The sequence below is a fragment of the Carcharodon carcharias genome, chromosome 12 (assembly GCF_017639515.1).
Source record: "Carcharodon carcharias isolate sCarCar2 chromosome 12, sCarCar2.pri, whole genome shotgun sequence".
In the NCBI taxonomy this organism is placed as follows: domain Eukaryota; kingdom Metazoa; phylum Chordata; class Chondrichthyes; order Lamniformes; family Lamnidae; genus Carcharodon; species Carcharodon carcharias.
The window spans coordinates 82,738,580-82,752,338 of NC_054478.1; the positions used below are offsets into that span (position 1 = coordinate 82,738,580).

The 13,759-nt window shown below is 41.0% G+C and overlaps 1 protein-coding gene across 1 annotated transcript in view; it reads right to left on the minus strand.

Annotated features, from left to right (window-relative positions):
• Positions 1-13,759, minus strand: part of LOC121285007 (N-chimaerin) — a 292,291-nt gene that overhangs the window by 244,228 nt on the left and 34,304 nt on the right. The window contains exons 3-4 of the mRNA XM_041201077.1: positions 5,585-5,623; positions 2,193-2,248 (exon numbers count right to left, since the gene is read on the minus strand). Coding sequence (XP_041057011.1) covers positions 2,193-2,248; positions 5,585-5,623 — 95 coding nt within the window. The remainder of the gene's footprint in view (positions 1-2,192; positions 2,249-5,584; positions 5,624-13,759) is intronic.

Below are 13,759 nucleotides of genomic sequence, written 5' to 3' on the forward strand. Positions count from 1 at the left end.
TCGTAAGCCTACATATCCCCTCTCCAGAACCCTCTCCCCCACTATTTAGTTTAAAGCCCTCTCTACAGCCCTAGTTATTCGGTTCACCAGGACACTAGTTCCAGCACGGTTCAAGTGAAGCTTGTAACGTAACCAAGCTTCTAATGCTTATAAGCTTATAATGTAACCAAAGGGATGCTATACAGAAGAAATTGCATTTATTTTGTAAGATACTCCTTACTCAAAGCCAAAAATTAATGTTCGCAACATAATGGGTTTTAAATAAATCCTCGTGACTAATAAAATATACAACTTATATTAGTTTTAATGTTCTTCAGAGCACTGGAACTATAACAAAAACTTCATGTGCTCTTCTGCAATAAATAACTCAACTCTTGGTCCCTCACAAGACTCCCTACAATCAACAACACTCAATTCAGGAGTGGGATGGAATACTTACCACTGTCCTGGTTAGGTGCACCTACAGCACTCCAGATGCTCAACACCATTCAGGACAGAAGATCCGCTTGATCAGTGTCCCTGCCACTGGTCATAATACCCACCCCTCCATTAATAGTACTCTGTAGTTGCAAAAGGTACCATCTCAAGACTTCACTGCAATAGCTCATCAGGCTTATGTCAACAACACCTCCCAGCCCTACAATCTCTACTGCCAAGAAGGGTGAAAGCAACAAGATCATGGGATCACCTCCAAGGTCCCCTCTCATATTCAAACACTACCATTCCCCCTTTTACCATCCTGACTTAGGCATACAGTGTTCATTGCTGCTGGGACAAAAATCCAACACCTTTTTGGGTGCAGTATTAACAGAAGAGAAATGGATTAAGGAAAAGATTTAGCACCACTTTCTCAGGGCAACAAGAGATGGTGAATAAAAACATCACTTTATCATTACTACCCACATCTGGAAAGCAAATATTACAAAAAGCTCCTACTGGGGAGGAGGGGGAAAGTGGAGAAAGAGAGAGTAGTTGATTTAACTTGCAGCTCTAAAATGCACATACACTGGCTTTATATACAGTTAAGGAAGAAAAAATGACAGAAACACATAATCTACAGACAGTTCACATAGATCTGCTCAGGGAGACACAAAGCCAGTAAAGTCTTCATTGAGATTTGTCAGTTAGGAGTACAAGAAATCCTGATCAGAAAAATTATACTTAGCGTGCTAACAGGGACTGTGGGGCATATTTATTATTTCCCTTGTCCCAAGAGGTAATACTAAATTAAGCTAAATTGCAGTAATATTAACTCTAAATGTCACTCTGTTCACTTGATGGTCTGTCAAACAAATCAATTGATCCCACATTTTTCTCATTGGTTTTATTAGTCCCTCTTTCAGACAATTGGAGTAACAAAAAGGGAGGCTTGGGTAAAATTCAGTGTCTAGTTCATTTAACAAAATGTTTCACTGTTGTAACTCCTCAGTCCCACTGTCATTTTACTAGACATGAGACAGTGGAAGGTAAACTCCTGATCATAAGTGACACAGGATCTGTGATGCACAAGTTGAGTAAATACCTGGAGCAGAGCTTTTAACAGCTCTGATATCTTCCTAAAAGGGAGTATCTAGAACTATAAACAATACTTCAACGGTGGCCTAACCAATATATTGTACAAGTTAAACATTACTTTTTGTTTTATGTTCAATGCTCTCACATATAAAACCCAGAACTCAATTTGCTCTTAATGCCCTTTACTACCCGCAAGGTCACCATTAAAGACTGATGTGTCCGAACTCCTAGACATCTGTTTGTTCACTGCTGAGCATACTACCATTAACATTGAATTGTAAAACAAAGTATATTCTCATAAAATATACTACCTACTTCACGTTTCTCTGTATAGAACAGTATCTGCTGTCAATTTTCCTACCCTATTACCCATGTAGCCCCTCTGAGATTACCACCTTAATAACTTTTGTTGAACTCTGTGCTTATTTGATCTATGGACCTGCAATCACAAGGGTCTGGTTTGAGAGCTGGGCCAAATGTATTTAATGTAGGAGTACTTCATCCAATCAGAATTCAATTCAAACCTGAAAAACGATCCGATTGTGTATTAAGATTGTCGTCTTTGAAGTACTTGAAGAATAGTTTGAAGTAATTTTGAACAAATGAACAAGATAGTAACTACCCGACTGTAAATCCATCAAAAATTTACAAAGATACAGGGTCAATATGAAACCAACCTCACATGTGCACGTAATCCTCCTTGGATTAGGAGCTTCCTGCTGTAACTGATACACTGGGAAGTGAAGAACCAAAGTTCAATTATAATTAACAACACAACTGATGTACAGAATTAATAATGGTTAATAGTTCTTTAGAAAAGAAGGATAAAATAAAATATTAAACTAAACAAGAAAACCTTATAGATTGACAAATTTCAAAAAGCAAAATAATGTTTAAATAGATTGCAGCGGAAGTCAACAGTTCTCATTTACCTGGCTTATACTTGTAAAAATCTAACTCCTCTTACAGCAGTGATATTTGTATTTTAAGATTGCTCCACAAGGTGAAGTGCACTTAAGCCCCAGCCTATAGTCCTTTGAAGTGGTTAGGAAGTGGATTTGTTCTGGTCATTTTTTAGGCATTGTGCTAACAATCTCACACATGCTCACAATCTCAGCTTTCTCAACAGGATGTTATTGTTCTTGGAAAAACTCAGCAGGTCTGGCAGCATCTGTGGAGAGGAGCGCAGTTAATGTTTTGAGTCCGAATGACCCTTCAACAGAAATAAATAAAAATAGAAAACAGGTAAAATATAAGTTGGTTTAAGTGGGGGGGGGGGCACGGCACGGGCGGGCGGGGTGGGACAAGAAGAGCTCGATAGAGGGCCAGTGATAGGTGGAGATAACCAAAAGATGTCACAGACTAAAGGACAAAAAGAGGTGTTGAAGGTGGTGATATTATCTAAAGGAATGTGCTAATTAAGGATAGAAAGCAGGACGAGCAAGGTACAGATAGCCCAAATAGCTCATCCTGCTTTCTACCCTTAATTAGCACATTCCTTTAGATAATATCACCACCTTCAACACCTCTTTGTCCTTTTGTCTGTGACATCTTTTGGTTAGCTCCACCTATCACTGGCCCTCTATCCAGCCCCCCCTCCCACCCCCAACCAACTTATATTTCACCTATTTTTACTTAGTTCTGTTGAAGGGTCATTCGGACTCGAAACGTTAACAATGCTCCTCTCCACAGATGCTGCCAGACCTGCTGAGTTTTTCCAGGTATTTTTGTTTTTGCTCTGGATTTCCAGCATCCGCAGTTTTTTGCTTTTATGTTATTGTTCTTGCTTTAGTTCATTTAAAATGCTAATTGAACCCATTTCAACTGCTAATTGAGCCAGTTTCAACCAAATGGAAAATTCAGAATCTAGTGCACACCAGATCTCCACTGGCATCCAAAAGGTAGTGTGAAGTGGAAAACAAGAATACTGTTATAGGGAGTTCCACTGACTGACATAGCTGAGATGATAAAGATTTACACTATCTATTTAGATTTAAAATTGTTTACAAAACAATTCCACCCATTGAACAACAATTATGCTTCACAGCCTTCAAACATTTCACACCAATACTTTCAAAATAGCTAAGAGGACACTTCTCTGTTCTTAGTATCTTCTCAACTTGTAATATTTTGTTAGCTCATGAATCAGCCAATTGTAGACCACACTCAAACTTGCATCCCTGGGAAAAAAACATTCTGTTCTTCACTTTAGAACTATCTATGTAACAACAGCTATTACCTTTAGAGAAGGAAGCTATGACATTAAAGAGGCACCATGGCCAGTACAGTGCATTTCCTAGAACCACATTTAGGGATAGTAAGTGGGGTTTCAAGGCCAGAGTCTTGTTAGCATTACACAGTTTCTACAAAAGGAATAACAATAATAAAAGAAACTTAAAACCAATACTTTTAGACAATAATGAAAATACCTTTTTATTACATTAATAAGAAATCATGTGGACACACTGCTAGAATTAGTAGATACACTCCAATTTTAACCCCAAGTCAATAAGTTAGGTGCAAAAATGATTTGGAATGCTCAAAAGGAATTGACTGAGCTTTGTGATTCAGAAAGTCTTCAAATCTGAATTCTCATCTTATTAATACATTTAGTAGGTTTTTTTCCCTTTGAACAAATTTTCTGTTCTGAAGATATGCAAAGGAGAGGATTGCTTACATTTCAGTTTTTTTTGGAGTTATTGTAGGAATAGCTCCTCTTTCAATTGCATCTCCCTTTCTCATTGGTTCTCTCTAATATCATCAAATATCTTGGCTTCCCCCCACAGCAGCAGATCAGCATCCATAGTATTTTACTTTGTATTAAGGTTGAGGAGATTTGATAGAGGTATTCAAAATCATGAGCAGTCTGAACAGAGCAGATCGGGAAAAACTGTTCCCATTGGTGGAAGGATTGAGGTCAAGAGGGCACAAATTTACAAGGGGGTACAGATTTAAGGTAACCGGCAAAAGAAGCAATAGCTACATGAGGAAAAACGTTTTTTTACAAGTGGTTAAGATCTGGAATGCACAGCCTGAGTGAGTGATGTAGGTAGGTTCAATCGAGGCACTTGAGGGAATTGGATTATTATCTGAAAAAGGTAGAATGTGCATGGCTACGGGGAAAAGGTGGGGGCATGGAACTGTGTGAATTGCTCATTCGAAAAGCAAGATGGGCAGAATGGCCTCCTTCTGTGCTGTAACAATTCTGTGATTCTTTACTTCAATTCACCTCAAGGTACAGATCAGATCAAACCTGCATTGCACTGTGTCAGTCCTCTACCTTGGAATTAGTACTTAACTATGTGGAACATTTAATTCTTCTCCCTCAACACATAGACTTTATCCAGCACATGAACTCAGTTTATTATCATGCACCCCTCTTTAAGCAAATATGAAAGTGGGCTTAGACTGGCTCAATAGTTGATGTTCTTCCATGATCAGGAAAGTATGAAAAGGGTATGATTCAAGCTGGGGTAGTAACATTGTTACACTCTTCCTCCAAATATTTGTACACTTTGTTCATTTGTGGCACTTCACTTAAGACCCAGCTGATAAATCATAGAACTCACCCAACTGAGGCAAGTGAGTTCCAGTAAGAGGCAGCTCTGTGACTTGAACTCGTGACCTTCTGGTTGGAAGTCGAGTGTTGTACCACTACAGCTATTGAGCTACCAAGACTTTAAGATTTCAGAAGTCTTCAGATAATCTATACACAATTATTGAAAGTACTGTAAGACACTTCATTCACCAAGAAATTGATAGAATTTTCTATAATACAGTACTTCAGTAAGAAACCTCAATTTATCACATTTCTCTTTGCTTTAGTACAAAAGCACAGGACAGCAACCAGAGCTATATTCTGCCTAAAACATAGCTGCATAGATATCAAAAGCATAACTGGTTTAAGAGCTACCTTACAACCTGAAAATTCAGCTATTTGACTCTAAGGAATTGGGAAAGGATGTCAGAATACTGAAGAGACTGTTTAGGGAAACTTGCTTTTGCAAACAATGCATGTCCACATTAAATCTTCCAATTGGAATTTTAGTTAAAATAAACTGGTACTTACGGTAAGATTTCCAAACTGGAGGCTTATATTCATCATTTTCTGTGTACAAAAAAAGTTGAAGAAAAATTACCAATAAAGAAACTACATTTTCCTAAACAAACAGTATTTATTATTGGCAATTTTCCCCTTGGGGTGTTGACAATTCCTAAATTTAAACAAAAGCTGAATTAATGAAGGAGAAGACAGATTCTGTGTGGTTCATCTTCATTTTTTGACCTATAGGCACCCTTCAGAAGCTGTAGGAATTTGGTCACATTTGGTTGACTCAGGGAAGCCATAAACCAAACACTCTGAAATTTGCAAATGTGAGATGGCACCTCGCTGTAACATTCCAAACCTCCTACACCCATCTTGTAACAGCATTTCTTCTTCTTCTTCTGTGTTCATCCAGCATAGGCTGTAGCCCTTCTCACGCTTTTTACAACTAGTCCTGTGTATACTGATGCACTGGCAAGGCACATTGTCAGTAATGGCTGACCAGGAATCTCTCCTACTCTTACTGCCTGCCATGGACATGTTGGAAGGATTAACAGATTATCAACCTGCCTGGCCATGTCATGAACAGTCCTTCCGTGGCCAACAAGTCCTGGAATGGGTCCTGAACCCAGAGCTTCTGATTCAGAGACAGGGTAGCTACCCGCGGAGACAAGATCTCCTGTAAAAGCACCATAACATGCAAAAGCACCAGTTTACATTTGATCTGAAGCTAAACTCAAGCAAAACTTCCCTAAAGTTCTGAACCAAACCAAGCAGAATCCAAGGGGATGGCTGGTGGTGGGGAACCTATGACACTTGAAGAATGCCCATCTAAGAAAAGATGGTTTGTGAAGAAATCCATGGTTTCAAGCCTTGTATTTTTGAGACAAACCCAAATTGAAAAAGGAAAGTAAGCTGACACCTTCCTCCGCCCCCAGTTTCTAGGAAACAAAAGCAAACCGCGGGTGGAGTCTTCCAAGCCTGCCAATAGTGGGAAGCTTGGCAGGCAGGGGAACTTAACTCGAATGAGTCCAAAAATCAGTTTTCTGACTGTGAGATGAACATTTGCAATTATGTTCTAAGGACTATAAAGGTGGGTCGAACTTCCCGACGAACAATGTCGGGAAGCCGTTTTGCATGTATTAGCAAACTCATTAAAAGGCCAACTCGCCAGAATTAAGTTCTCTGCCAGTTAGAAACTAGAGTGTTCACGTTTATGACAGCATATAAGTAGCATGTAGCTGGCGTGGTTGACTTCTTCCATGACTATGAAGTGAGTAATTGCTGCTTTGGCCTTCTTGGGAACCACTCACAAATGTCAGCCTCTTGACTGAAATCGAGTGCTGGTAGGCCGAGTTGCATGAAGGTTAAACATGGGAAGCAGGCTAAGGGTGGAAGGATGGAGCAGAGGTTGGAATGGGAGGCAGGGAAAGGGTGAGCGGAAGCTGGACATGAGAGGCAAGGGAAGGTTGGAGTGGAGGCCAACACAGGTGGTGGGCTAAGGGTGGAAAGGCAGAATGGAGGCTGGGCATGACAGACAGGCTAAGGGGGGGCAGGGGTGGGAGGGTGTCCGGGGAAAGAAGCCAGGCTCTTTGCAGGAGGAAGCCAGGCCGTCTGGGCCAGGGAGGGAGACAATGAGGAAATGCAAGGGTGCAGGGACATGGGATAGAGGGAAAGACCTCGCTTGTTGGGTCTGGGGGTCCTGTGGTTGGGTGGGGGACAGGGTTTCTTGGCAGGGATGATGGTCTACGGTAGGATCCTAGGGTTGAACTGAGGGTTTTAGGCAGCAGAGGAACAGTCACAGTGAGTGGGGGAGTGAGATGCAGTAGGGTAGCATGACCAGGGTATTAGTCGGTAGCTGAAGGTCTCATGGAGCAGTGTCACTGAAACAGACAAAACAGGTGGCTCGATAATGGGAGGGGTCAGGGTGGGGATGGGGGCATTAGCAGTTGTAGGCTCAGGTGGGAGAGAAGGTATGTGGAGGGTGATAGTTATGGTGGAAGGCTAACGGGAGGTGGGTGCGGAGGTTCATGGGTAACAGAAGGGATAGGAATGGTTACATTGTGTAGGTCAAGGGTGATGGGGAGGGAAAGATGGTGGGTGATAGGGGGATGGTTGAAGGTGGTGGAGCGTGTCTGGGAGGTCACATGCACCATTTTTTTCAAGGCTCTTCCTCACAACACAGTTGCTCCATACTTGTGAATCCTCGAAATGGGAGGAGGGTCTTTTCGGATGGGTGGAGTTCAAGGTGAGTACAACTGGCTGAATAAAGGGACGCCCTAATGATCGTGAGGCAACTGCATGAGAACCATGCTCAGTTACATTTTCTGCTCTATGGTGAAGCCCACATGGCAGCAGGTTTGCTCTCTGAATCATGGTCTCATAACATCAAGATCCCAGCAAGGTCTGGAGCTGCTATTCATTCTATGTCATTTGCCATTTGCTGCTGTCAAAGGGAGGGATGAGGCAGGGAAAGAGGTGAATGCCTCCAAGTTGGATGCCAGCAAACTCCTGAGTCCAAGGATGTGATTGCACTAGAGAGCGTGCAGAGGAGATTTACCAGGATGTTGGCTGGGCTGGAGAGTTTTAGTTATGAGGAGAGATTGGATAGACTGGGGTTATTTTCTCTGGGGCAGGGGAGATTGAGGGGGAACATAATTGAGGTGTATAAAATTATGAGGGGCATAGATAGGGTAGATAGGAAGGAACTTCTCCCCTTGGTGGAGGCATCAATAACCAGGGGGCATAGATTTAAGGTAAGGGGCAGGAGGTTTAGAGATGATGTGAGGGGGAGAAAGGGTAAAAGAAATGGAAATGAAAATCTCGAATTGGAAAGGGAAAAAGGAAAAGAAGGATTGCAAGAAATGGAAATGGAAATGCAAAAGCTTGAGCTTGAGTTTCAGAGAAAGAGCTCAGACAGTATGCATTTGCTAGAGATAAGCTTGGAATAAAGAAAGAGGAGACAGTGATTCACAGGATTATTCTGATTCCCCTGAGGAAATAGATTTAACTAAAATTCTTCACTTATTGCCTAAATATTCAGAGGATGGAATAGAAAGATATTTCACCTTATTTGAAAAGATAGCCGTGAAGCTGAAGTGGCCAAAAGATGGTTTGGGCTTTAATGTCCTGTCAGTCACAGCTACCAATGTGTACATTAGTTTGTCAGAGGAACCATCTGCAGACAATGAAGTGGTTAAAAGGGCAATAACCAATGCTTATGAGCTTGTCCCTGAAGCTCATCAATTAAAGTTTAGGACCACAAGAAAGAAACCTATCAGACATTTGCAGAATTTGCAAGGGAAAAAGAAATGCTATGGGATCATTGGTTTGATCACTGAAGCTAGGGAAAACTTTTGAGAACACGAGGGCGTTCATGATTATGGAAGAATTCCAAAATAGTATTCCAGTAACCATTAAAACTTATTTAGATGAAGGTCAAGTCTCAAAGGTACGAGAAGTGGCAGTTTTGGCTGATACCAAGATCATTTGAGAATCAACAGGAAAATTGGAAGAACAGAAAATCTGATGATGGGAAAGATAATAGTTCTAGAGGGCAAACAGAAGGATGTCAAAATAATAGAGAAGATAGGCTAGAACCTAAGAGTGATGTAAAGAAAATAGTATGCTTCTATTGTAATAAACTTGGATATGTTAAAGTTAATTGCTGGAAATTAAATGGGAGACCTATTGCAGTGGTGGAGACCACTGGTGGGGAATCCTCAAGAAAGGTTGTCCCAGAAAAGGAATTAGTTACTAAAGCTGTAGCAGTGGTACGGATGAAATGTGTTCCCTCAGAACCTACTGGAAAGGGGTATATGGCTCAGGATAGTCCATAGAACTCTTCTTTGATTACTGCTAAAAAGCTGGAGGTTCCGGACATTTTGTCTCAAAGAGAGAAGTGTTCCCTTACTCCTCCAACAAAATAAGTAAACATATTAAAATTTTTGAGTGATACTGGGACAGATCAGTCCTTGATGGTGACTAATGATAAAACTACCTGGAACATAAGTCGTATGAAAGTAAAAGTATTAATAAGGGGTATTAATGGAATTTATGAATCTGTTTCTTTGTGTAAAGTAAATTTAGAAAGAGTTTTTGTAAACAGAATTGTTACAGTAGGAATTATTCCTCAGCCACCTATGGAAGGGATAGATTTAATTCTGGGTAATGATTTGGCTAATGGAGACAGTAATGTTGTGATGACTATATTGCAACAACCGTTTGATCATGCTGATCTTAATCAACACATGAAAACTACTGTAGCAAATAAATGAGGTGCTTATTGCTGATAACAAGCAATTGAAGGAAAACATGATCAATGTGAGAACCAACTTTCGCACACAAAAGAGGAGTTTGCTAATGAAAAATAACGAGAATTAGAGAAAACATTTGAGCATCAGTCACAGAAAGTAGAACATTTGACTGAGAACTTGAAATGCCTAAGTGATGAACTTGTAGAAGCAAATTTGATGATGGTCGATCTTCAGATAAAACTTGATGAACCTCAAGCATCAGAAGTCTCCATGAAGTATCGCGGAAAATGCCTTAAATAGGAAAAGGAATTTCTGGTGAATCAGGACAGATGGTTGAATGCAGAATTAAAAACCAAAATTAGCGAAGCATTAGAATTTTGTCATGACAAGAACAATGCGTTTCTTGAATCTCGATACAATAATGAGAAAAAGAGAAGTGTGGTATGGAGTGTCACAGTTCCAAAGTTGTTCCTATGAGTAACAGCTCCTTGCTGAATTGTGACCCAGTTGAGCAAAGAATTGATCCAAATAACATTACTGATGCAACTGAAGTGCCAGCAGAATTGGAAAGTAATAATTACCAATGAAAAGAACTGAAACTGCAAAAATGATCTGGAAGGGTCAATGACCGGAGACATTGATTTACAGGTGCTTGCCAGTGCTAACACACCACACAAGAGGCAGCAGCTGGAATCCATGCAAGTGAACAGTTTGCAAAAGACCATTTGAAACCTGCAGAGGAGTGGAATTATATAGTTCATCAACTATGTAAAAGAGTTGAAGTATTAGAACAAACAATAAAACTCCAGAAGGAAGAAGTGATTGACAATGCTCAAAGAGAATTTGAAGTAGGATTAGGAGAAATGACAAAACTGTAAAATATTCAAAGATCAAACCAAGCAGGAGTATTAAACCCTTTTGTGTGAACATAAAAAATCATTTCAATAACATCCTTGAGGCAGCTAAAAAAGATTTTGACCAGATGCCATTCTGACCCTATTATCTCGAAATGAGAATTTACTACAAGTTCAGAAAATGAACTCAAGGATAGAATTACACCTATAGCAAAGGAAAAGGACAATTGGATTGCAGACTTAAATGCACATTCTTTGTTGAGTTAAAGACTGGGAAAAAGAGAAGAAAGAAACACAACGGTTGAGTTATGATAATGCTATGATGTGTAAATTCTGCTAGTCTGACTTGTTACAAATGTTGGCTTTTGTTTTGGTTGAATCTTTGCAATTGTGCATTATGCCATGTAGTTATGAATCGAGGCAATAAGTTTATTTGCATAGAATGTAATAACATCGTGAACTTCCAACACATAGCTTAAGTTCTTGTAAAGAAACCTTCACTGTCGTAAAGCCTTCTTTCTTTTGAGTGGATGGTGTTACGAACCCTAAAGAAAAAAAGGAAGAAAACCTTTTAAAACAGAGATCAGTCTTGGAGTTTGAGGGCTACAATTCCCAACGGGCCTAGGCAGTCTCTGTGTGTATGTCGGCCCTGGAATGGCCACACATACACAGTTCGTGCATATTTGTTTTCAGGCCGGTAAACAGCCCTGCGCGCATGTATAGTTTGTTTTTTTATATCTTCAGTTGGAAACTCTACCTGCATATCTCCACAGAAGGGAAAACAGGGAAGAAAGCGAAACAGCACAAAATTATGATGAGGTGTCTTAGAAGAGAATGCCATTCGGAAATAAGTGTCAGAAGAAGCAGGATGGGAATTGCAGGGAGCAGGTCCCAAAGGACAAAAAAGGTCCCAAAACCAAGGAGCAGGACAGAAAGAGGTCCAAATCAAGGAACAAGGACAGGAATCGGAAACGGGTCCTGTCCGGTGAAGTTAAAAGTAAGCGGCAGAGGAAAAGACTCCAAATTAAAGAGTCAGAGTTGCAGGGAGAAGACTTAAAGCAAAGTGGGCTTGAATAGCCAGAAGGTCTTAGGAGAGAGCTAAAGGTTGGTGACTCCTAACTTCAGGCTTTTGGAGCAGTGGTGTTCTGCTAAGCACGACTGAATATCAGAGAGTGCATGTTGAAGGTGAAGCTTCAATGCACAAAGAGACCAGGGGAAGGAACATCAGAAGGAGAGCTTGAAATCCTGGTGGTGGATCCTTATTGGAGACGTCAAGTGAATGCGTCATTTGGGAGCGAATTCCAAGGCAAGTTCTTTGAGCGTGGAGATTGGAAACTCTCGTGAGAAAGACAGAATTACAGTGCGACCGGTTAGCTCATGGTGTAACAAGCACCTGGCTGCGGGGAGATTGTTGAGAAGTCCACAGAAACTTGGTTTTGGAGAATGGTGTGCCCAAGCACAGTCCATGTATTAGTTTACATAGACTGTATACTTACAGTGAACATTAAACTAAAAAATCGATTTTGTATCTTATTATCTTTATGAATTTGTGTATATCTGTAAAGTTTTAGTTGGGGTAAAGTAGTGGTGTAATATAGTTCATCCTTTCATATTTAATAAAAGTTTTATTCTTTTGTTAAAAGTTCATCAATAAACTCCTGTGACTCTGTTCTGTAATCGCCCTCCACATTCTAAACAAAAGAAAAGTTAGGATCTATCAAGCCAGGTTCTACTCTGGGATCTGACTTGTCCATTAGTAACATCAGCTAGGGTTTTAACATGATAGGAGACAAATGCTGTATGTTTTGTGCTCTGTTCCTGGCGAGCTCTCAAGATGCCTTAATTCTGACCTACTCTCAAGTGCCACAACTTTGTGAAGCACCTCGGCAATTGCAGGGCTGGCTACTTGGGAACAAGGGATAATGCCCAGAAACCTGGCTGATGATGCTTGTTTCACTGTCCGCAAATTGTCATTGATGAGGGGTACAATGCTGCACATGCCTTCACAGGTCAACGATTTAGCATCCTAAAGATGATGTTCAGATGTTTGGACTGTTCAGGCGTGGCTTTCCAAAACTCACAACAGTGTATGTCCTGGATCATTGTTGTCTGCTGCACCCTACACAACCTCGCGCTACAAAGGATGACATCCTAGCTAAAGGGGACATGAAGGATCAAGATGTCTCCTCCAACGATGATGACGGTGAAGGTGGTGATGACGAGGGCGAGAACGTCACTGAGGCACATGCAGAGGCCATCCCACGGGTGCAAGAGGCCCATGACAATCTCATAGATTCCAGGCAGAATAAACCACTAAGATATTTCCTTTACTATTTGGTTTTCTATCCTCTGCTGGTTGGCAGGCCCCAGCTATTTTTTAGTAACAGATATTATACCTTGTTCTAATGTATCTTGATTTATGATAGCTGAATTAAATTGCATGACTCAACATCTGCCCTGCTGGCAGTTTGATCCTTTGCCAAACTGTGCTGATACAGAGGGGCCTGGTGCCAAATGCACACAGTAGAACCTTCAAAGCAATCCATTCTCCCGTAACTTCAGGTACATGTAAGTAGAAATGAGATTTTACCCACGCCCTCACAAAGTCCGTATGCATGGCAACTTGGAAGCAATTTCAATCTTACCTCGGCAGGGATGTACAATGTTACCCTCACACCTGCTCCCAGCAGCGAGCTTTTTCAGGCAGAACCAGCTAATGGATCCACAGGCAAGAGCAGCATGAGAAGACCATTTGGCCCCTTGAGATTGCTTCTGTATGAAGACTGATCAGGAAATCGTATTCTTGCCCCGACTGCCCCCATATCCCTTGACATCTTTATCAAGCCAAAAAGTTTTGAGGTTATTTGGAGTCCACTCATTGAGAGTGCCTCACCTGCACTATGGGTTGTTGAGTAGCAATCACTCTGGGCCCTCTAATGGCAGAGACTCCTACAATTCTCAAACCTGGACGGCCTTAGTATTAGTGCAATCCGTCATTCTGGACATCCCTGCCAAGGTAAACATCCTTCCTTCATGGACCCTGCAGAGCCCTGTTAAAGCTGCTGCTGCTTCACATGGATAGCCTCTCG